At 39.4% G+C, this 25,055-nt stretch overlaps 1 protein-coding gene and 1 long non-coding RNA gene across 9 annotated transcripts in view; one reads left to right on the top strand and one right to left on the bottom strand.

Annotated features, from left to right (window-relative positions):
* Nucleotides 1-17,887, bottom strand: part of C14H8orf48 (chromosome 14 C8orf48 homolog) — a 114,275-nt gene extending 96,388 nt beyond the window's left edge. For 5 of the 7 annotated variants that reach the window (XM_056359256.1, XM_056359263.1, XM_056359260.1 and 2 more), the window contains exons 1-5: nucleotides 17,638-17,887; nucleotides 15,301-15,423; nucleotides 10,097-10,329; nucleotides 7,484-7,636; nucleotides 6,260-6,354 (exon numbers count right to left, since the gene is read on the bottom strand). In XM_056359256.1, coding sequence (XP_056215231.1) covers nucleotides 6,260-6,354; nucleotides 7,484-7,636; nucleotides 10,097-10,329; nucleotides 15,301-15,423; nucleotides 17,638-17,887 — 854 coding nt within the window. The remainder of the gene's footprint in view (nucleotides 1-6,259; nucleotides 6,355-7,483; nucleotides 7,637-10,096; nucleotides 10,330-15,300; nucleotides 15,424-17,637) is intronic. The other 2 variants (XM_056359257.1, XM_056359258.1) reach the window with 1 other exon arrangement.
* Nucleotides 17,888-20,600: 2,713 nt separating this feature from the next.
* Nucleotides 20,601-25,055, top strand: part of LOC130158710 (uncharacterized) — a 56,609-nt gene continuing 52,154 nt past the window's right edge. For both annotated transcript variants that reach the window (XR_008825463.1, XR_008825464.1), the window contains exon 1: nucleotides 20,601-21,708. This is a non-coding gene — a long non-coding RNA (uncharacterized LOC130158710). The remainder of the gene's footprint in view (nucleotides 21,709-25,055) is intronic.

Below are 25,055 nucleotides of genomic sequence, written 5' to 3'. Positions count from 1 at the left end.
CAAGCCTGCCCCTCAGTAAAAAAATATGCCTTTGATTTCATTCTCTTTTGGGAATATTTAGGGGAAGAAAAAAAAAACCTTCTCACTGAAAAAAATCTTAAGATATAAACTACGCTTGCTGCAGTACTTGTTTTTCTTTAAAGCCTGAGGATAAGCCCTGCCACCACAATGTTACTGGAAAATTGATTCGATTTTCTTCAATTATCTCTTCAAGAAAACAAAGAATCACAAACTGGCAGCCAGCTAAGCAGCTTTCCCCTGCCCCTTGATAAAGATGACAACAGCGTACACACATTTCTGACTTACACAACTTCGGATATAGACGACCTGTGCTGTAAAAACTTTATGACACACACTCTTATTCCTACGCTCGCTGGCTTCACAAACAAATAAAGCTTCTGAGCCTCATCTATGCCTGGAGAACCTGAGGAGAAAACAGTCTTACGAATGACACAGGTGACAAGGGAATCCTAGTCCTTGCTGCTTCAGAAATTTTGACTGAGTGAGAACACCTACTGAGTCCCAATGAGGCCCAAGTTTAAAGAAGTTCCAGTACCGGCACTTTTGGCCTCAACAGACTATGAAAACTTTGCTAAACTAAACACAACAAGAAACACTGAAACTAAGCAGCTTGAGGGGTCCCTCTCATCCACTATTGCACTGATAATAGTGCTGGTTATTATCTTCTCTTTGATAATGACATCCCTAGTAACCTACTGTTTTCACAAGTGGAAACTGAGAAGTAAAAAACTGCAGAAAGCACAAGAGGAGTATCAGAAAGACCAGGAAAAGAGCATTTTTCAAAGCACACCTGGACTTGTTTCATAAAAAAAAAAAAAAAAGATCCACCATGAAATACTCTTGCATTACATGAAAATGAAAATAATAAAAGAATGGCAACTATGAAATTTCCAAGCAAATATATCCTTGTTTTATCTCATTTATAAGAGTTGTTAGCAGTTTGGAGATTTCCTACAGCTTTATTACACATATATATATTTATATATTTAGTCTTACTTGTGCATAGTCAAACCAACGCAATCATGTATTTTTACTCCTATCGTGTTACTAAAACAGTAAAAATTTAACTCTGTTGCTCGCACTCTTTCAAAAATCCACTGGCCCATGCAAGGCAAGAGGTCAGACTTTTGTTAATGCAAACCAACACAGCTGATAAAAATCAGTGGTGTTACCTTGCACCGATCTAATCATCTGGTTGAAGATTTTGAAAGAAATCTAATTGGAGTCTTAATCAGATTCACAGATACTCAGCAGTAACAGAATGGCCCTGGAAAGACTGTAGCTGAAGAACTCGTCATGGTTTTCAGCAACAGTTCCACCCAGAGAGCATGGGGGACCAAGCCCCAGGTTTGTTAGCAGGGGGTAAGTCAGCATGGCTTTCACGTAAGGTTCAGTGCCGAGAGGTGCTAGTGGCATTCCAACCCTAAGTGGATTAAGGACATCCAACATTAGCGGAACCTAAGGTACCAAGGGAAGAGCAAGCCTAACGCACTTTTTTAATCCGGCTTGTAATTATTTTTAAACCAACCATACAATGGTGTGTTTCTATTTTCATAGCCTGTAATATTATGTTACAGAAAAATGACAGATCTATTGTGAGTAGCATATAAGTAATATTTTCTAACAAAGTGATGGATGTAATATTAATATACGTAACTGTTTTAAAGAGTAGAAAACGTGTAAAATCACAAACAAAAACCCTGCTCAAGTATATAGCTTGCTTGCAATTACCATTAATGCTGTATGTATTTTTAAACAAGCTATACTACTGTGATGATGCTGTAAACTTACTTCTGTAGGAAAAAATATGTTCTATTTAAAAATGTCAATATGAAAGATGTAAATGTTCTTAAAGTGCTATCAACTAAAATTATTAATTTTCACAGAATATTCTAAAGGATTCTGTTACACACTACAGATATATTTTAAAAAAGTATTTATGGATCATACACACTAGTTAATGTGAGAACAAACAGTACTATTTTATTACAAAATAAATGAATAAATAAGCAATGAATATCCATGCCCAGAAGCTGGAAAATGTTTGGTTTGGGTTTTGTTTTTTAAAAGGTACCCTGATCAATTCTACAGGTAATTTGAAAGAAAGAACCTAGTACCTTACTGACAGAAGGTATACACTCCCCCTCATTTCCCAGCTACCCCCCATATGGACGATGCTGCTGTCAGTGCAGGCAAAGACTTTCAGAATCAGTTGTGGAGGAAAAAGTAAGAGTTAGCTAGTTATATAAAAACAGTGCAAATGTAGTATTCATAAGATTAATATATGTATTCACAAAATTAAAAAACATTTTTTAAACACAGTGGCATTTAGAATACCAACTCTGTTGCAGGCAGTAACAATTTGCACATAGTGTCTATGTTAGCTCTTATTGAGTGGAGACAATAAAAAGTCATTCTCTGAAAATCTTACTGAATGGTAATAAAATTACCATTTGAAGAATGCAAGTATATTTCAAAATGCTTTAAAAATACATAGCTGGAAGCATTCCAGCTCTTGCTGGAGTATGTATGATTTGGAATAACTGCACTGAAAGCTACAATTCAGGTTTTTACTGAAGAAGAATCTGGGCGCTGTGTCAGCTAACAATTTCACAGGGGAACACGAACGCATCCAGCAGCAAAACCATATCCTCAGTGACACCAGTTAAAATTTTTGCCAAGCTCCCAATACGAATAAATAGGTTCAGCTTCTCTTCTTGGAAGCTGATCAAACCGGCTATGGTAAAAAAACCCAACAAACTGGCTCCTGCCACACAACAAAACCATGACTGGGAGATGGATCTATGAAGAGACAGTGGTCCCAAGGGGGCCTGAAGCATTTCAGGCTCCAGTACAGCTTCAGAGAAAACATTCAAGATTAATGTAAGGACTACTGGACTGGTGGGACCAGGTCCCACCTGGCTTCAGTGACCTTGTTGCTCAAGCAGGAGGCTGAACTACATCCAGCGGTCCCTTCCAACCTTCACCATTCTGTGATTACATATTTCACCAGTAGCTGGAAACCAGTATTGAAATGTGTTTATATTTGTTCCCAGTTCATATCCAGGCAAATTAATTGCACTAGAACTTCATTCCCATTCAAACACATACTAGTAACCCATTGTGAATGACACAGAAGTTTATCATAGAGGAAAAACAAATACAAAGTCCCATGGCCCAACAGCTGTTTAGAAACAAGACTAAGAAATGACTGAGCCTGGAAGCCAGGTTAATTTTTTTTTCCCCAGAGAAAGCCACAGCAAATGAAAGTGGAAATTACATCGCTACAGTCCACAGGAAACTGATTTTAATGATAATTTGAGGAATATAATTTTATCCAAAAGGTCAGTTATAAAGTATGACATCATGAAACCGGTTATCTCCATGCACATAATATAAAACAATGTATATAGGATAAACCCTTCTGTATTTGTACAAAGTTCAGAGCAATAAACTCTACATCTCAAATAATTCAAACGATTAAAGAATGGAACTGTGTAGCATGAAAGCTAGAAAGCAAAAGCCCCAAAGTACTTTTAATACGCAGATTGATTTGTTTCAGCGCTCAGCTGCTTACCATATGAATCACCCTTGATCCACCTCGCTCCTTTTATGCCCCAGCAAGCACAAACAATGAAGCAGATGAATAAATATTTCTTGATCATGGTTTTAGAGTGTTTCTTTAGATGAAAAGAAAAATCTACTGCTGAGGAAGGGGGCGGGGGGGGAGCTCCTGTGAGGGAAAAAGGAAGAGACACAATCTACTTCTTTTTTTTCCCCTACATCCTCCATGTCAGAACTTTTGAATCTCTAGTCTCAAACACTGCAGGATTATAAAATAAATTTAGAGACTCAGATCATTCATTCCATTATACGTCCCTAATCGCTGCTACAAGAAAGCAGAAGACAAACACTCATATCTCAGAGTCATTCCTGATGAAAAAAATGAAAGAACTGTAGTGAGCAGTAGGAAAACGTAACAGACATAAGCAAAATGTGCTTTGATTTTTCAGAGGAGCTATTTGAATTGTCTTTGTAACATTTATGCAAACAAACAAGAACTGTACAGGCACTGTGCTGTGTGAGTATGAATACTATTTTACAGACAAATATTGTCAGATGCCTAACTCAAACACCTCATAGTTCAATATATTTACATAAAGGCTTGACAAGAGTTGCAAAGAAGTATTTCAGTATTTCTAGAAAGCACCTATATACTGTAAGCAAAAATATCAACAACTCTTCTTTACTTATAAAAATAACCTACAGTTAGAGTCCTGGAACTCAATTTCTGTGGTTTTCTGTAAGGTCTGAAAGCTGTGTTCATTTGCAATAACAACAAAATTACATTTTCAAAGGATTCAATTTCTGATCACCACTTCTGTATCTGACAGCCCTTATGAGACTTCACATGGAATAATGGGCACCCTTTGCCTCGTATTGGGCAGGCTGCTAGAGACTTCGAAAGACTCAACAGAAAAGGGAAGCGTAGCCCAAAGCAAACAAGGAACAGAGATGGAGTATCTAAAAAGAAAAGGTTTGTAAGATGGGAAGATAGGAGATTTAAGGGACTTAAACATTTCTAAGGATTGTAGAGTAATGGGAAGGAACAAGTAGCAGTTTATTCATTATATAGGTAGCTATGTATTCTGTAGTGACAATTCAGAAGTTAAAGCCAAGCTAGGGGAGTATTTTTCATGGACTATTAAACCTGCTGTTCACAAGAAACAAGAATAAATTGCCAGTGATGCAGTGAGGACAACTAGCTTTGAACGACTCGGGGCTGCATTGTTTTCTCTTGGGGCTTGACCTACTCAGGATCAACTCCCAGGTGAAGTCACCCAAGGTAGGTTTTTAAGCAACAAAAGGCAAATAGTCACTAAGATAGGTGGGCCTATCTACCTCTGTACGCTAGCACTTCTTTTCAGATTTTCCATTGATTTGTGGGAAGCGAAAACAAGAGGCTAAACAGCCCTCAAGCACTCCTATAAACAATATATAGCATACAAATGAAAATAACTACATGGGTATAAAATACCAAACCAACTTCAACAATACACATCCTCATCCCAAAACAGACAAATAAAACTCAACAGTAAGATTTAATCCTATTTGCTTTATAACAAAAACTCAGTATGAGTTCATAGATAAGGACATTTCCCCAAGATTTCCACAGACTTCAGAGATCTGAATGCACAGCAGTCAGGGAACTGGAGACCGAGGAGAGTCAGTAACTCTATGACTCACACAAGTCCAATGGCCACAAGGTCGCTGCAAGAGCGATGCAATGAGCTCTTGCTGTCAGCAACAGTCAGAAAGGTGGGCTGCATTTGTGCCCACAGATAACACATGTATTTTTGAGGCTATAATGAAGATTATTTCATTGTTTTACTCACAGAGCTGGCATAAATCCATTTTATTTGAATGTGTACTGAATGCCAGTCTTCACCCAGATATATTCTTTTCTAGTCTAGTAACTTTTGGCATCTTGAAAAATCACAGATAATTCCAACAAATTCCAGAGTATATTCAAAAAACAGTCAAAATATTATTTGGCATCTTATCCCAATTTTAATCTATGTTATTTTTTTCTGTTGCTAGACACCTATCCTATGTAAGTTCTATGATTAATTTAGGATCATTTCTTGTCCTGTTGGCATCTGCAGTCTTGCTGATTAATTTCTGTTACAGTCTCATTATTTCAGTTCTATAAATAGTCCATTTCATTTTACTCCTTTCTATAGTTACTTTGCAACCCTATTTCTCCTCCACCTGGGGCTCTCACTTGCAATTTAACATGAGACAGTGGGCAAAGACTGAGCTGAAACCCAGTAATTACACCTCCCTGGCCCAAAAAACAGAATAATTTACTTTTCTTATGGATGGAAGCAGCTGTGAGCTGCTCTGAAATCCCACAAGCAATCCCACAAAAAACAATACTTATTACTTGTCAGATTAATAATACAAAGTGTGGGCTTCCGTAATTTGAAAAATGTATATAGTTGGATTACTATATTGCAACATTTGCATTTAGGAAGAATGAAGACTTGAATCACAACCCAGATGCCAGCGTGCTGGGCATATCTGGTTCCACCTGCAAGAATACTAAACCACCACCCAATTCATCACTGACAAAACAGGTTATATCCACAATCGTTGGCATTCAGTACATGACTGCCCACAGAACTCTCCCAGTTCTTTATGTCCTTGAGTTATGTTTACTACTTTCAGGCCTTACATTTTCTGACCTTTCAGCCTTTGCCATAAGTTCCTGGGATCCTCTGAAGGTTTGGGAAAGCTTCTGAGTGCTTCTCCTATAAGTGTAAGCACATCCTGAAATAAAAAGGAAATATGGAAATTACTTGGTTTTGTATTCCTGCTATTTCTCATGTCCTGTAGCACAGGACTACCACTGCCAGCTACAAGAGTCCCTCAAAAGCAACTGAGCAGGCAGCACTCAGCATAATTTTGCCGGATTTTCAAAGCATCCTGTTTAAAAACTCTGCTGAACAGTGTGGCCAGCGATCTGCCTCAAAGTAAGTTTCTTCCCTGAGGAGGGGAACGAAAAAGAAGGCAAGCCTTTTCAGGGAAGCTGAGGGAAAACCAAGAGAAAAAAAAGTGAAGCCTCACTTCAGACTGAAGCTCTCAAATCTTAGGTATGGAGCAAATGAGAGTCAAAAATCAGAAGACTGTAATTATTAAGTAAAAAAGAATGTGTGGTACAGCGCACAAATTTCTGCCCTGCTTACAAACACAGAAAGGCAGATCTCGGGGCTTTTGGAAGCACTACTTATTCATTGCTCAGAAACGACCTGCTTTCAGTCTGACTCCCTTTCAAGAAGTGAGAGTTTTTCCTTCAGGAAGAGGATCATCCTGAGAAACAGCAGAGAAGACCCAAGGAATTCTGTAAGTTTCAGCTTACACTGCCTACCATCTTTTCCAGAGGTATTTCCTAACACAAAGATCCAAGCTTTATTGACAGCAGATGCAGACAGAAGACGACAGTTCTTCCAAGAAGAAATGTCAGTGTATCCAAGAGGCCTTAGCCTCCATAACATGTTGCAGTGTCCTACATAGACTCCTATACCAAAGGATGCATAAGGAAGACCAGTACGAGTGTAGTTACCTACTATCACATCATTTTGTTATTTACCATTCTGACTTGGACAGCCCATCAGAAAACAAACTGGAAAATAAACCAAGGTGTACCCAAAACAATTCCAGGACATCCTGGGAAAGACCTTCAGCTTATACAAATCAGCAAGCTAAAATGACTTGATCTGTATGTTAGTCCCAAGCATTTCATTAATGATACAGAGCGACAAATTCTATTTTGATTTGCACTGCATTCAGGTCAATCTGATCTCATTGCCATAAATCAGAGCGAAGTCTGGCTTACAGACTCTTCTGTTACAGCATGTATAAAAATGTACCACAACTTTTTTAAACAATGTTTGCTTACTCTGGAGTAAATCTGTTCTTCCAGTTTCTCTTGGATTAAAGCACTTTCCATTAGAATCTTCTTTTGTCTGAGAAAGGTAATCTCGGCTAGCTCTGCTTCCTTCTTCTGACAGTCAGGGCACATCAAAGATTCGTGAATTTGAGCTTCTGTCACCTGAAAGATGAGACTTTGATGCAATGAGCCTGTCCTAGCAATATGGCCACTCTATTAAGAACAATCAATAAAAATAAAGATATAGATACTGTCTCAAGACAAAAATTTGCTTTTGTAGGCAGCTGTAAATTATTTCATAATCTTTGTCACTATCATCTTGATGAGCCTGTCTGAATGTTTTCACACTAAACATACTTGGCTTTTCCCCAGGCATTACCCCTTCCAACACTGATAGATAATTTTAATGGAACCAAGTTATCTGTATCTCAGAACCACAGCACTGATCTGTACCATACTACTTTTTGTAACAGGCAAAGTTTTCCTGATGGTTGAGGTTGCATGGACATTACTGACCTCTTCCACAGAAACTACAACCTTCAAAAAAGAAAGTCATGAGATTGCCAAGCAACATATCAGTGACCAGCCAATACCGACTGTGAGGATACAGTTATACTGGCAAAAAAATTGTTTTAATTAGTATAACCCATTTAACCTTGGGTAGATGCTCAGTACAATTTTGCCAATGTAAATCTATACATATTTTGCTAGCGTTAAATATGTTTAGAGCACCACCAGCCATTAGTTACTCTTGCTTAATGAGTACCTGATGTTCCAGGAAGCCAGCCTGTGCATGCTAATCAATCTTCCACAATAGCAAATACAGTAATTCCTGAAGGCTCAATTATGTTAAATTAACATGTTTTACTCCACATTTCGAATACTTGACCATCACAACTCAGTAACAGCCATTGTTAATCAGCAATAATTCCACCATATGTAACTGCTTGTCTGTAATGAAGCTATAGGAACAGCAGCGTTCCTACGCTGACAGTATACATAAGGGCTTAAATACCAACCATAGAGGTTATAATTAACTTTGTAAATTTTAAGAGGTAAATAAACCCTGAAGCAATTCGTTCAAATGTCTACATGCAGCTCCAAGTCAGAACACAGACAAAGTTCTACAGTTTTCTTTCCATGATAAACAGTACTACTTATAAATTCCTATGTTATTTTATCGACCATGAAATTTTAAGCATATTTAATAGCATTACACAAATTCCAGTATTTGCTATTTCAAAAATGCACAATAATTTTATCTGATGTAATTTACACAGATTCCATCTGGCTACATAAACACAGTAAATTGCTACAAAAGCAGTGGAATCAATCCCAGAAAGTCACGTCTCTGTCATCTTCTTCCTTGATTTCCTCTGCTCTGCATAAAAACATTATTATGTGGCGGTAAAGACAGAAGCAAATACACATAGCAGTCAAAATTACTTTTCTTAAAAAAAAACAACTTATTACCACACTGTAAGACGCAGTAAAAATTCTACAAAATTTGGATGGTGGGTTGGTTAACATTAACATGATGACAGAATACAGACTGCTGAAATTTTAAAACAATTTAAATGAACTGGAAGCCTGAAATAATCATCATGCCAGAACTGACTTTAAAAGTATTGCTCCCTGCTCACCTGGCGCAGGCTTTGCAGATGAATATGCTATCACTTTTACTATGCTATACGGCAATAAATGAAAGCCAGCAAAAGCGATAGAGAGAAAACAAAATAAATGACTATTCAAAGCTCATTTTTTATCAGAAATACAGAGATGCAGACATTCTGTACCAATTTCAAACCACGCATAGACATTTGCCAAGGCCCAGATTTATGGGCGAAGGCATCTGTAGGTAATGGTCAGTACTCAAATCCATGTAACCGCATATTCAAATCCAGATGCAAGCACAAAGCAAGGATGCGAGTATCACTGGCCAAAAAAATCCCAGCCTTGAGACTCTCAGATGCAGAGCTGAAGGCAAGGGCTGTGTCAGAATGCCTGTCCTATTGTGGGGAAAAACACACTGAGCTGGTGAAAAAGAAAAACACTTTGAATTGTGAAAAGACGATACAGATGCTTCTTAGTAAGGGAACTGATGCCATCAAGATACTGTTGGATGTGCTTTAATTCTTAATATTACCAAACGTCTAAAAAATCTGGGAGCAGGGGGAGGTTTTGCCTTTGGAATACTTTTAATACTGGAGTCACAAAGACCCCATGATCAAATAATATGCAGGACATTTCTATAAACAGCAGTTGCAAATGTAACCAGAAAACAAGACTTCTTCTTCAGTTGATTCAGGGCTTACCGTGGTCTGCAATAACTGACCATCGCAGCCTCACTCAATCACACAAAACATTTTTTTTTTTAAATCACCAGACAATACTTTATAATGATCAGATTATTTAATAGCAACAGTTCTGCAGTAATGTCTAATAAAAAACCAAAAAATTAGAAAGGTGTATCTTGAAATACCAAGCAAAAATCCCTTTCAGAGGCCTGAGCATGGCATCAGCAAGGTCTGCCTGATTTGAGCCTCATATTACAGCTTTTTTATTCAGTGGTTCTCCCAACAGCACAGGCAAAACATACAATTTTTTTCTCCCTTTCAGTACCTGTTTAACAGTCTCTCTGATATTTTTCAGGCGGATTCTGTTCATCAGCTCATCAGGAACAATGCAGTTCAAATCATTTGTCTCCCGTTTCTTTCCTGTGAATCTGTGCTGCAGCTTTCTTGACTTGCCACCAGTTGCCTGCCTAGAGATCAGCTGCTGTCGCATCTTACTTATCTTAATGGTGCAAAAAGCCCGGAAAGCATCCAGTTCTCCATCTAATAATTCAGTAATTTCTGTCAGGCATAAATCAATAAAACAAAAGTGTCAATTACTGTATCAGGCAAAGAGAAGAATTAGTGGTCTTCCACCTCTGTGACCTTGTATTATCTAATTAAAAAAAAACCCCAATGTCAAGTCTAGAGGCAATGACTGTAATAAAACAGTGCAGAATTTAAATAAAAATCTGGATCATAATTGTAGGAACTTGCACAATAAACATTGATATTAATAATCTCCAAAGAGGGGAGGGGCTAAGAACCCTAAAGAATTAGATTACTTAATGATACAGCACAAATATATTACTAAATCAAGTACTTAAATGCTATAACATTAAACAAACTGAGTTTCAATGACTGCCTAATACAGACTTAGCTTCTTCCTACCTGAAACTGCAACTTGCCAAACTACAATGAATTAACATTTTAAAAGAGCTACTTATCTAGTAACTCTAAGGAGCAACTCAGAAGACACTGAAAAATTACAAGCAGTGTCTATTAAAGTAACTTTGGAAAACACCTCACATATATTCTACAACCTATGGTTCGGCTTTTTTTTTTTTTTTTTTTTTTTAGAAATACAATTATATTAGAAAATACTTATCTCTAAAGCATCAATAATAATTTCCTAAATTCTTTATATGACCTTGTTTAAACAGTATCTTTCACCCTTTCATCTTCTCTTATCCTTCCCAATGGCATGTAATAATAAATAAAAACTGAGCGATTATACTTCAGATGGGCAGGTAAGGATGGATTTACAAGTTCATTCACTGCTTAGCGGGAGATTTTCCACAGGCTTAAACACAGCCAATCAATACAGTATTTCATGAGCATCAACATGTAATGATGCTGTGTGGTACTATGCAGCCTTAAGAGACCACTGTTTTCAACTACTTACACAGGGTAGAGTACCTCTCTGTCTTTATTACATGGATTTTACTTTTATGCAACTACTGAACCTCAAATAAACACTTTAATGTGTGTAATTGAAGAAAAAATGAGAAGACAAAGTATTACAGAAAGCATTACTAGAAGTCTTGCAAATACCCCTGCATATAGCTAATGCTAACACAGCGTTCCCTTCTCAGGACTCCACTCTGACAGCTAAAAATTAGCCAGACAACTGGTAATAACTACAGAGGTAAGGTATGGTCAGTTTGTTTTAACTCAATGTATTCAGAAACAAATTATACTGCCCATTTAGCTCAAATGTACGATTATATAATTGGGGAAAAAAAATCCATCCATATTGTCAGTTTCACTCATTTTCAGTGATTCAGTTTTACTTTTTTTAGACAAGTACTACATATTGCAGGGTGCATTATCTGAAAACTAGTATACTGGCATTCCAGTCCTGTGGGGTATCTTGGCATAACCACAACACAAATCCTTAAAACACTGAACAACATGAATGTAAAACTCTGCCTAAATCTGTTACAGTTAATTTAGTCTCACGTACACAAGATAGAACTGTGGAATTTTGAAAGGAAAGTGATTATCCCTTCAGAAATGCAGTTGATGTGTATAAAGGGTAAGTGGACCTCTAGTTAAGACTAAGCAAAGCAGGAATCCGTGAGCTTTGCTTTACGGACAACAAGGAAACAATGTGATTTAAGGGCAACTACCACAGTTCAGAATCAAGTGTTGTAAAGCAATTTGTTCCTCCCCTAAAAGATGATGTATCAAATTGGCTAAAGAAAAAGACATAGTGATAGTTTATAGACAGATGAATAAGAATTAACATTAATTTAAAATGCAATTTAACCAAAAAAATTTCTTGGGTAGGATTATAAACATTTGAGTTGAAACCACCATTTCAGTCATCAGGTCATTTTCCTTACAATTGCAGTGTAGAATCCCTATAAAACAGTGAAAATCATGTGCCACTACTGGGTTTAATCACACTAACAAAAACAGTGGCATATTCATTTATACTGGACACAGAATGAATAAAAAGATTTAAAAGTTACTATTGTAGGGAGGAAAAAACCCACAGAATAAAGCATTGACATATACCAAGTTGAGTACTCAACTTAGTAAGTAAAACACAAGGGGTTTGCTGAACGTTTTGTAACAATTTAATATCAGTCTAATTCACTTAAGTTTCTCCTGATATATAGAAGTGGATTTTAATTAAGATTCGGTTTCTAATATTGCACTAATTGTGTGGTGCCATATACCCGCTCATTTGCACCTACAGATATTAGAAGAAACACCAGCAAAGAGAACAGCAATTTTTAAACCTGACAGCATGACCAATTTCAAAAAGTTATTGTTTAACATCAATCCATGTTTAACAAAATAAGCTCAGAAGGAAAAAAATTATCGAGGACTATAATTTTACTGAAACAAGAGCAAAAAATTATGGCAAAAGTCAGCACACAGTTGAGTTCTGAATACTCAGCCTTTAACTGCACAAGGACTATTTACACTTTCAGATTTTCTTCTAGGTACATGTGGTTCACCTGTCCTTCAGCTGAAAGGAGAGAGGTGCATACAAGAGGGTCTAAGCACCCAATTTGGTGATTGGTTTTATTTCTTGTGATTTTCACATATTCCCTCCCTTCCATCTTTGAACTAGACATGCTCGAATGCTCAATCTTGTGCTTGTGGTGGCAGATTTAAATGCCACTGCATGTCTGTCTACAGTGAATCCCTCCTAGTGCCAATTACTGTTCCAGAAGTACATCTAGCTGATGCTTGCTGCCCCGAATCCCGCATTCCACATCCTCTTCATTGGAGAGGAATAAGGCAGGAACAGGGGACAAGAACAGCAAAACCAGACACCAAAACAGTCATCAAGTCAGAGCCACGTATCATACAGCAGTAAGGTCACAAACCACAGAATACTTAAAAAGTAAAGCATAATAAACTGGACTAAGAAGCTGCTCTGATTACAGAAGCCCTCGGTGTACCAACAGAGATAAGCTACTCTCCATGTCTATATGCTAAACCCTGCTGTGTGGTTTATAACCAAGTAACCTACATAGATTTTGCTTTCTGTATGCAACTACATCTTTAAAGTATGACCTTTTGAATCCATATGAATGAAGGAAGAAAAATAAAGAAAACCTATATTGACTTTCCTTTTCCTTTGATGCCTAACTTTGATTTAATAGGAAAATAGGCAGGCATTTTGTTGTTGTTACGCTTATTAATACTCTACTTTAAGAAGAAAAAATATAGAACAGTTAAAGGAGAGAACTGTAAGAGGCAGTAACTGATAACTACTTTTCAGAAAGATTTTAACCCTGCATCTCAAGATAACATTTTCATTATTATCTAAATTGTTTGTACAGCTGAGCACAGCAGTTCAGATTAACATGCTGACAGTCTGATCAACAAACACATTGTTTGAAGAACTCCTGCAGGTAAAACAAAACTGATATAAACAAACTGAACTTTATTTTGTGATCTTCATGTTGATAGTGGTTGGAAGCACTGTAACAGCGTACCTGAAAAGCACTTAGCAGCTAAGATGAGAAGCAACAGGAGAGGCAGGCAAAACACAACGCATCACCCTATATATCAGCACAAGCTAATGAAATGGAACTGGCTACTCAAGACCGAGTGACCACGCTGACTCTCCTCGCCCATCAAAGTCCATACACCAAAGGCAGAATGTTCCCTTGTGCAGAACTATAAAAGTCTGAGATTAAGAGAATAAAATCTTCCCAAGTGTAACTTTCAAGGGAAAGCTCTGTAGAGATGGAAGACTTCCTCAGTGTTATACTGTTGTTTATCATTCATTCAATGAATCTGAACTCCATCAGGTCCTTTTCAATTTCTCTATGAATCAAGTGGTCACAAGATTCTGATATATTTTAGGAAGATTATCTCAGAGGAGCTTGCCAGAAGAAGCCTCCCTACTACAGATGAGATGATCTACATTAACTGTCTTCTCACTTGACTACGCGGCAGTCTTGGAAAGCCAGTAATAGAAGGATAAATGCTGAAGATGAGTCAGAAACTCATAACATTGACTCACCACTGTTGTGAATGAGCTATACAACCAAGAATAGCCTAAAAATGATCCTAGGTCATGTTTTCCCATGTTTTATGGACGGTTTGAGGATGTTTGTATGCAAATACAATGCCATAAAGTAACTAGGCAGGAGGATCTCCCAGGTTAATGTCTTACAGGTGACCTACAAAACTTCTGAGTTAGTTCACTTTTCATGTACACACAGACAGGAAGATTCCCCTTCTGCTTCAATTATTTTTTGCTCAACTACAGCTTTCTTGCTCTTTTTTAAAATTAAAAATAGTATCTCTGACCCACTTTTTAGAACGACTTAAGCAGGACTTGGATCCCACCATCTGCTCTCACCGTTGCTTGCATAACCAGTATATGCAAACAGCAACCTTCCTTCCTCCCTTTCCCTCTCCTCCTCCATCCACTACACATCATTGTGTTGGTTAAAGCTGCTCCATTGTTCTTGCCAAAATTGGTGTCCTGCTGCCTCCCTCAGCTTGGGAAAGGAACTAAAACATGGCAAACAAGTAATTCCATAATTAACACAACGCATTAACAAGGGGAGGGGGAAAACATTTCACACAATAAATTCTGAAGTCTGTTTATTTTGGAGGGGAAAAAAACCCCAACCAATCACACACCTAGTACCTGTACAGCTGAAGAGAAAAAGAGAAAAACTAAACAGTCCAGTAAAATTTTCATGATTACAGTTAAATTTAAAATATGGATACAGTTTTTTAATGTATTTATCCAGATCTTGTCATAATGTATCACTAGGATAATGTCACTATGTCAGAAGCATCAGAGCCATGTGCGCTATGGGAGCCAAACTGCCTTCTGAGAAAGCATAAGAGAGGAACTGCATACTTAATTACCTGGTTCATTAAGCCAGGCTAATTACCTGGCTTAACTTTAACAGCTTGTATATAAAATTTAAGTCTAGTTAAAAGTTTACACCTCCTTTCAAAAGGAACAAGAATTATTACCTCTACTGAAGTTACTGAACTCACCAGCATGAGTTTTGATGATAAATTTGTCTTGCTTAATGCCAGCTTCTTTGTTTTTTAGATCAATCCATTTTCCCATGACACCTCCTTCCGTAGCTGCAGAATCCGCTACTTCAGAATGTTCATCTGCAATGAAAAAAGGTAGCTTTGAACATACATTGTAAAGAAAGCAGGACTGCAGAAAAACAAAGCAGGAGGCAAATAATCCGTTCAAAAGTGACAGTTTTCCCTGTCGAGGGAAAAGAAACCCCAAACCACAGGACTACACAGGTATCAGTGACTTTGGGGTGAAACGCTGAGCAAGCTTCTGTCCCACAAAGTTCTCATCTTGCTCATTTCTAATCACGCTACTGAACAACAATATAGGATGCACTGAGAAAAACAAACACCTGCTTACAGCTTGTTGTCACATTCAATTTTATCTGTAATGCTAACTTAACCTCAATCTATGTCCTCCCTCATGGAGCCCCATCACTTATTTTCAGCCTTGCACAGGGTCTTCATCTGTGGCAGTACAAATACCCTCAGGAGCTCAGCTGAACTGTCGCAAGGTACTGATCCAAGTGAAAAATCATGTGGGACAGGGGCAATAAAACATCCGTATCAGCTCCCTGTTCTCCAGCTTGTTCCAGTACAAGTCCAGTTCTGCAGAAGCTAAGGAAACACCAAAGACAGGAAAGCAAATAAATGCAAAAAGACAGAAGACTTAAGAGGCCTGAAAAGTCACTGCCACTGACAGCAAGATGCATACAGCATGGTCCTACTTCCAAATACCGAGGACACTCAGGAAACACCTGACCTCTCTACTTTGTTTTCAGGATACCAACAGCAAATTCAGTGGGTTTATACAAGGAAATTGTGTGTCCCTACGGGGACACCAGCATGACAGGTTTTCTATAGCTTTTATTATATATATATGCTGTTCTCTGTAAGATATATACCATAGAAAGCAATCAATTTCCCAAAATATTTTTCTATGAAATATTCCCTAGTAGTATTCAGAAGACTCCATAATTTTATGAAACATTAACCTTGTAAAGATAAAAAGTGGTAATACTTATTAAAAAAACCTCTACGCACACAGCAAGGATTCCTCCTAGCATGCACTCCTTGACACCAGAAATAATGATTTCAATGGTTAGACATGCAATAATTTAAAAAACCCTGTTATACCCCAGAAGCAAATGGTTTATTAAAACCTATAAACTGTAGAAAAGCAAAACTGTTAAATCCATTAGACGATGTTCAATTGTATCAATGTAGCATAAATTGACGCCAAGGCAATGATCATCCTTTATTCAGATTTCTGAAGCACTGATACCTAATGCTATATTCTGTGCTACAATAAACAGGGTTTACTTCATGTATATTTGATGGCAAATTTTGTCCAGTATTGTTGGGATTTCATGCCTAAACAGTATTTTTAAAGGATTCTTAACAATATTACTGCAGAGTGAAAAAAAAACAACCAACAACCACCCACATGAACATGTTAGATAGATGAGGGACAGGAGGTACATCTCTAGTGGACTTGTCTATAGTAGGAAAAGAAACAGCTTCCCAATTTTAAAGTGTAGACAAGGCTAATTATATATTGGTATATGCCAGCTGATCAAGTTGAACTGAGTAGAATCAGATTACAAGAGTAACAGCTAGTAAACATTAAAATATATTTTAAATCTACACTACTTTTAAAAATATATTAAAAGTACCATAGGTAATCTTTAAGGCTATAACGTTTGTATATGCTGACAAGCTCCCAAATTAAAAAGAGATTTTACAGAAATATTCATCTCTTCAAGTACTCACAATACTTGCCAGACTAAACTTGGAGAAAAGGAGAATGTATGAGAATGACAGAGAAACCCACAAAGACAAAAGAAAACCTAACATGACATTAAGAGAGTTAGCTTATGTCCTGCTGTCTGCTTCTTTATCACTCATCTGATACAGCCTTAAGATACTACCTAGCCCTCTTTTAAGATTTCAGGTCCTGAAACTTTCCCTGTGCCCTTGGAAAAATTATTTTACAGCCTGACTACTTTTTATACATGGTAACTCAGTCAAGATATCTTGCAGATTATTTTTTTTTTTTACCGTGCCAACAGAATTTCAGCATCACAAGATCACTAAGGAAGGGTTTCCACGACCAAATCATACCCTTCTGCATGTAGTTATCAGCAGATCCACAGAGCACATAACACAGATCTAGTCAGCATACTTTGCACAGCAAGAACACTGTACGCAAATCTTACGGTTTTATTTTTGCTGATTCAAGTCTCTGCTGCACTGATTTAAAGATGTGAAAGGTAGGTCTCGCACATGGTAAGCTCCGCATACCTGCATGATTTTGGCCTGCTAACCTCAACACGCTGTCCAACGTATCTGACACAGCAGACCCCTCTAAATCTTCTGTGGAACAATACGATTCAGATGGTTTGCTTTCCCACTGCCTGCAGGCTTCTTCCTCCTCGCTGAAGGACTCAAAGGTATCTTCTGCATAGTCCAAACCAGAGCTGCTGTAACTTCTGCTCAATTCCATTGGCCTCTTTGTGTAGCTACCAGAGCTATCTGCCGAGGCAGTTGTCATGGTGCAGCACGGCAAATAAAAACAACAGCATGTAACAAATACATTTATACAGGAAGAATGACTGGATTACTTATAGCAATGGGGGACATATGGAGGACTACTACAGCTCAGTTCACACCCAATTTAGCCTCCACAACAGGTGAATGAAATAACTACCTAATCAGCACCCTACATCAAGGCAACACCCTTCAAAGCACTACTGCTGATCAAAGTAGTGCACATGCAGATCTGCTGGGTAAGCCTTCAATAACAATTACCATTGACCACTAGCAATGAATTCTGAGCAGTGTCCCTTTCACATTTGTAGTGAATTACAGTAACACTTGGATAAAATCATTCATGAAAACAAAAAAAAAAAACCCTGAAAACACCAGTTTTTCCTAATTATTAAGCCTTTTGCCACTCAGAAATGCAAACCTTGTTCTGTTTAGATTTTATCTAGATAATTAAGACGAAAACATAGCCTTTCATTAAGATGAAAACATAAGCCAGCTGATGCTCTCGAATGAGGGATCACACTCTCAATGTGAAAAAGAGAAATAAAGTTCCCTAGATTCAAGCTCCAGGAACAAAACAGACCTAAGGTAATTCCCTATCATGTAACTGATTTATTTTAAATCTTTGTTCTTACTTATTTTATCCTTTTTTTTTTTTTAATTAGAATGATGTGATACCCCTTCTTCCTTTGAATTTAAGGACCTAAATAACTTTGTCCTGAATAATTTTGCTTCAATGTCTTCCCTACCCTCAGAAACTAAGGACAGTAAATGTATGGGCAACATCCCTCCGGAAAGATGCTTGCAGCAGTCAGCCATGGCTGCTTCATGAGAAGCATGGGAACCCCAGCGTGCTAACAGCAGGTAGACAAAGGCACTTCTTGTCATGCCTGAAACTCAGATATGCCACTGGTGTTTGTTACCGGGGTTTGGGCAGCTTCGTTTTAAAGGTGCTGAGTTTGGCCACTTCCCTACTGAATATGCTATGCTGCCTGTTTTACATGCCATATTGCTGCCAAAGTCTTTCTGCCTGCTGTGTAAAGACCCTGTGCCCCTTCAACAAATTCAGGACATCATTCCCAAGGCTAGACTTCCAAAACTCATCTGTTGCGCCAAATTTCTAGATCCAAAAGTTTCCTTTTTGTTTTAACACGGTCCCAAAAATTAAAGAACTGTTCTGACCTAAATTTTAAAGATTAATAAACATTAAGTAACTCTTTTGTTCATTATTCACCACTGATTCAGGCTGGAGATTGGTTATTAGGATCAGGTCTACTGAAGAAAACAGGAAATTCAAGAAGAGAGTCAGTGTTCCAGCCTGCCTAAGGAGTCACAGCTGCATAAACAGCACGGGGATGGTTGCGGAGCGAGATGAATTTCAGCAAGTAACAAGACTGGCTGAACTAGAAAGGCTTCATAATATCAGATATGACCGATACTAGCTCATTTTCACATTGAAAAATAGGTATTTGTTACAACACCAGCAGATAAATAACTTGGAAGCATTAAGTATACTTATAAAGAGCAAATAAAACATTTTTACAGACAACTTTAAAGCCCCATCTGCTATCATACAGCTTTTGTTCCTCACAAGGCTGAGGTAATACCCACCTTCACAGACTGGCAGAAAGCGAGCTTAGTGCTTCAGTAAGGGTTCTGAAAAAGAGAAGCCACAAAACAGTTCCAATCGCTTTGCTAAGGATGGCTCTGTCCTACCGACACGGTGACAAACCCTTGGCGCGGCAGAAGGGGCTGCCACGACATTCACTGAGCTTGCGACATGTCACTGAGCTCGGGAGGCACCTGAGGGAACGAGGCTCCCCCCTCTCAGGAGGCACAGATGTAACACAGCCCACTCGTGAAAAACCGTCACTTCCTCCAAATTACTGCCAATTAAGATACTCTCCTCCGTGCACCTTCAAGTTAAAACCCAGAGGCAACACAGGTGGGGGGCTGGGTTGTTTGTGGTGTGTTGGGTTTCTTTCATTTCACACTCCAGGCTAAAAACCGCATTTTTCAAACCGATTTAACACACGCTTCCACTGACAAATGTCTTTTTAGAAAACCCTACCGCGAACCTGGCCTTGAGGCTACCTTTTACCACACGGCCCGCCCCGGGCCCTCCCGCCAGCCCCGGGGCCTGGTGGCAGGACCGCGCCCGCCAGCGCCGCCGTCCCCTCAGCCGCGGTCCGGGCTGTGGCGGGCAGCCCTGCCCCGCCGCGCTCCGCTCCCGCCCGGAGCTGCGCCCTCCCGCCGGCCCCGGGGCGCCCGCCTCTCCTCGCAGCGGGGCTCCTTACCGAGAGCCGGCCCCGGCCCCGACCCGCTTCGGCACGGCCAGCCGCCCAGGGCGCTGCGCTGCCAACCGCAGCACGGAGGGGCCGGGGGGGCGCGGGGCCGACCCCGCTGGCGGCCCCGGCTCACCCCGGCTGGGCCGAGGGGAGCAGCGCGGGCAGCCCGGGCCCGGCGCCCTCTCGCCGGCTCCGCCTGAGGCACGGGGGCGGGAGGCCCGGCTGCCCTCGGCTGCGGCTCCGCCCCGCCCGGGCTGCGGGCACCGAGGGCCGATGGGGCTCTGCCGGGGCCTAGCGGCGCTGCGGGGGGTCCTGAGGGGCAACGGCCGCCATCGGCCTCAGATGCAGCCAGGGGCCGAGGGAGCCCTTGGTTAAAGCTCTGGCGGGCCGGGCCCCGCTGCCGCCGGGCGTGGGGGCCGGGCACGGGCGGGGTGGCGCGGGCCGTGGGGGGGGTGCCCCGGGGGGGCGCCATGGCGGGGGCTGCGGCCCTGGGGCGGACCCTGCCACGGGGGTAAGGTGCAAGCAGCCTGTGTTTTAGGGGGTGAGATCCACCTGTAGCCTGAGGTCTAGTTTCAACAGGTTACATTGTGGATAAAACCGGTTCTTCTGTATACATATATGTACACATGTATATATTTATATGTACACACATATCTTTAATGTTGCTATTTCAGGTTTTCACTCTTTTTCTTTCAGTGAAGTCGTTATTTTTATCAAGAAAAGCTTATTCTTTGGTTCTGGGGTGCATAGTGTGGTGCATGTCTGCCACGGGTAAGTCACGGGGGGCTGTATCCTGACAAGCACCTCGCATGGTGTTTGGACCAACTGGCCAAGGTCTCACCTCCACTGAGAGCTCTAGGACACAGCTCTTGGCTTCCCTCCTGTTTGATGCAGTGCAGCATGGGGTGTTAGCAGCTTACGTGGATGGTGTTTCCCTTGAAAGAGACAACTCTGTGCTGCAGCTATACCTATCATATAAAGAAACTTTGGCCAGCATAATGAGATAGATCCGCAGTGTTGCAGAAGAGTAAATAAATGCATTGGTGCAGTGGAGTGTAAAGCAAAAGGATGTAAACAGGTCTGAGCACATATTCAAATGTTCTCGGATTCGGTTGTTCACTGCTTTCTGCAGACAGTGGAGTGCTTGGCGCTGGCCCTTTTCATCTAGCTTGCTTCAAAAAAATTAAAATAATTTAGATGTGACTAACATTTCTTTTACATTTGCCATCCATACAGATTATAGTAGTGGTCAGGTGTGCCACTGCAAATGGAAGGGGCAGTTATCCATACTGCTGGAGGTGGGAGTCAGCTGAATACCAATGAGACTTAGGCTGTCAAAACTACAGAGGGAGGAAAATGTGATTAAGGAACTATATGCTAGGTAGATCAGCAAAATCTGCATTGTGTACTAAACCTCTCCAACCCAAAGATTCACCTTTCATCAACTGTTATATTTTCTTTCTCAGGAAAGTAATGTTGCAAACAAGCTAGCAAGCACCCAAGCTGAATAAGATCAGTATCTGGAAGAATCTAAGAGGTAAGCTGACAGTTTTCATGCTCTGGGTTATAAACGGTGGTGAAATAGGGTTGGGAGAAGCATTACCTTTTCTTTAAAATTCTAATCAAGATGCACAGAATAACTAAGAGTAACGCAGATCCTCACAGTTCCCACTAAATACCTCCCTGGCAGCTTGATTCTTCATTATATATCATTGTCCATTTTTTTTAGTGGTAACAGCTGACATTAGATTATTGCTGACCTGGTTGGTATTTGAATTTATTCCCTAGAGGTTAAAGACTTTGTAGTTCCATGTTCTTGATCCTTTTTAAAATTCATAATTTTAAACCATGGAAAATATATTGTTCTATCAAGTTTATTTCTCTGACATTTATTCAGTGGAGAGTGTGATCCTAATATTAAAGGCTTTTGATTTGAAGCCTGGGATACAGATCATTCTTTTCACTGGTCTTCCCTAAACCAGGTCATTTTATCACTGTGGTTCCTCTTGTTGGGAAGTTAATATATTGAACAGCATAATTATTTGAACCAGGATTTGTTTTTAAAGGATTTGTGGGTGATAATAGATGGCTCAACCCAGTTGTGTCAGAAGGTATTACGATTTCCATCTGCTAATGTCATGGAGTTGGTCCTATACAGAGCCATAAATAATATTATGTGAGAAGCAGTGACAGGCTTTTACTCCAGCTCGTCTCTTTATCATATGTTAAATTAAATTTAAACACAATTGTTGAATTCCTTTGTGTGGGTAAGTGCTTTTTGATGTCTCCTTCTATTAAAGTTGTAATATCCCTTTTAACCAGAGGGCTGCATAAGAATTCATACTTGCTAGGTATGTTTCTCAAATAATCATAATCTCATTAATGTTGCCAGCAGAACTAATTGGGCTGTCACAACGAGATTCAGTATCCAGTTGGAGAATTATGGTGTGAGGCCAATGGAATTACGCATATTCTGATGGTGGAGAAAGTTAATGTGACTCATTAATGAGATGCTCATAAGCATTATTCTATATGAAAGGCAGGTAGTTTGAGGTTGGCTTTTTTAACTCTGGAAATATGAAGGACAAATGCAAGAACTCTTAGGAAATTTCAAAGCATTTGTTGACAGTTTAAGATACAATAAGGTTTTCTTTATCAGCACAGACATTCAAAGTACTGCCAGGCAGCACCTAGACACCATAAATCACTGATGAGAGTGGATAGTTTGAAAATATTACAAAGAAAATGCTCTAGGGCATGCAGCATCTCAGGAAGTCATCATTTAGGGCCTGCTGTATTTAAAATGGTCATTTCAGTTTCCATTAATTCACATCTCTAATTAGGAAATGGATTGATCTTTGCTTAAAGTTGCTGGAGACTGGCTGGTGTCCATGGCAGATCAGAAGTGTGCATACAAATTAAATGTTAAAACTGTCCACTAAGTTTCAGACAGAAAAAATTGTAAACCTATATTTATAGGTAGCCATTCTTAATTATGCTATGGTTGGTAGTAGGAAACCACAATTAGCTGCATTTTCACTAGGCTTCATGGTGTGGAAAAGAAGACTAAAAATCTTTTGTGAAAAAAAGATGCAGACTGTCTCTTACTATCTTGTCCTTGGTCACAGTAGCATCTCTGCAGGCAGGTATGCTTTTGTCTTGGCCAGACTTGGTAACCACCCGGGGGAGAAATATCTAGTAAAGATCCTTTGTGAAGAGCATGACAAGTGTCTTTTTATGCCAAGCTTTTGTACAATGTGTTGCTTCTGTGAGATGCTGGAGAGTGTTTTATGCCTTCCCCAGCGTAACGTGAGGAAAGGTTGTCCTTAGGATGAGACACAAAACAGAAATTACCACTTGTGATCACAAAGCTGCATTCCAAGGCTTGGTATTAGCCTCAGTGCATAGGCTAAATTCCGGGTATCGTAACTGTCTTCCTAATGTTGCTTTGCGCTTTCAGCTGGACAAATATTGTTACTCACTGCGTGTCCTAACGTGGTGGTAAATAGCAAACATTTACCTTGCCATTTTTGGGTGCATTTCAATGCAAACTGCATGCATAGATTGCGGATTTCCTTGTGAGTCCTTTCTCCTTACAGTAGCAAGAAATTGCAATAACCTTGTGGGAAAACATCTGAAAATGCAATAAAGTTCCATTAGCCAGCATTATGAAATATCTATTCATATATGTATGTACATATGTATTTCCATTTCTGCGGAAGCATCTGAGCTCTTCAACAGAGACATAAAGACCTGTTGGAGAAGGGACACAGCTGTGGGAAGTGCTGTCTGAAGAGCAGAGGAGACTGACCAGGCGTTTGAAAGTAATTTCTTTCAGAGGAAGTAAAACTTGTAGTGGAGGAGAGTTAAGAATTAGATCCACTCTTGATTTCTCAGAGTACTTCACTTGGAATTGTCTGTCTGCTGATCCTAAACCTAAGATGGGATGGGACTGAATCTCTAAATCACATCTTTCACAATAGTCTTGATCTTTTTGTATCTGAATAGATTCAGTGCTGCTTACAACAGCAACTTGAGCATAAGAAAGTTCCAATGCAAGATCCTCTTGCTTTCAGAGGTGCACAAAGGTGGTGTTTTTTAAACTCAGCCTGCATCCTTGTATACATGTTTGCATCAGTTCATTTTAATTTTTCCCCATTCAGAGTTAGTTATTGTAGGTGCGTTCAAGAAGATCCTTTAAATAGTTGGGTATTTGAGGCCAGTGGTTTATCATTGTGCTTCGGAGGAACAAAGCATTCCCTTAGATGGATGGGTTGGGGTTTTTTTCCTGAACATGACATGAATTCCTGTGAAAGAAGAGAGCTGGGAAACCCATAGAGTAAATGTTTGAGATTTTCTTCATTTTATTCTCTCCTTTTATAATTTTTGCTTAATGATTTCCTTGTGGACCATCCTGATGAATTCCCAGTGTGTTGCTGTGGGGAGAGCTTTCAAAGGAAAAGGCAAAGTCATCATACACTTTCAACAGATCGATAGTAGACATATTAATCAGTTTTCTTCACTAATAGGTTGACTCTCTTGGGAATCTTTCAGAATTTGCTTCAAAGTGATAAATTGTTTTGATAGTTCAGAAAATGCCTTAATTTAGAAATTGCAGCTTTTCATATTGACACACTGTTTAACCCATCATATATCCATCTATTGTAAAAACACAGTGTTTATTTGTTCTTTCACCAGCTTTTGTGATATTAGTCGTTGCTGTATTGAAATGTCCTACATGTGCTGTAAGTCATATTAGCCAAGGCTTTTTCTGTTTTTCTAATTCTTTTATTGGTGGAATATTATTTCTACTGGAGAAGGTGGAGTGATTTTGTAGTTCGTTCAGAGAACACCATTTTGACATCTTTGTAATCTCCTCTGAAG

Source organism: Falco biarmicus, chromosome 14, assembly GCF_023638135.1.
Source record: "Falco biarmicus isolate bFalBia1 chromosome 14, bFalBia1.pri, whole genome shotgun sequence".
Classification (NCBI taxonomy): domain Eukaryota; kingdom Metazoa; phylum Chordata; class Aves; order Falconiformes; family Falconidae; genus Falco; species Falco biarmicus.
This window is presented reverse-complemented; position numbering and strand designations above follow the sequence as displayed.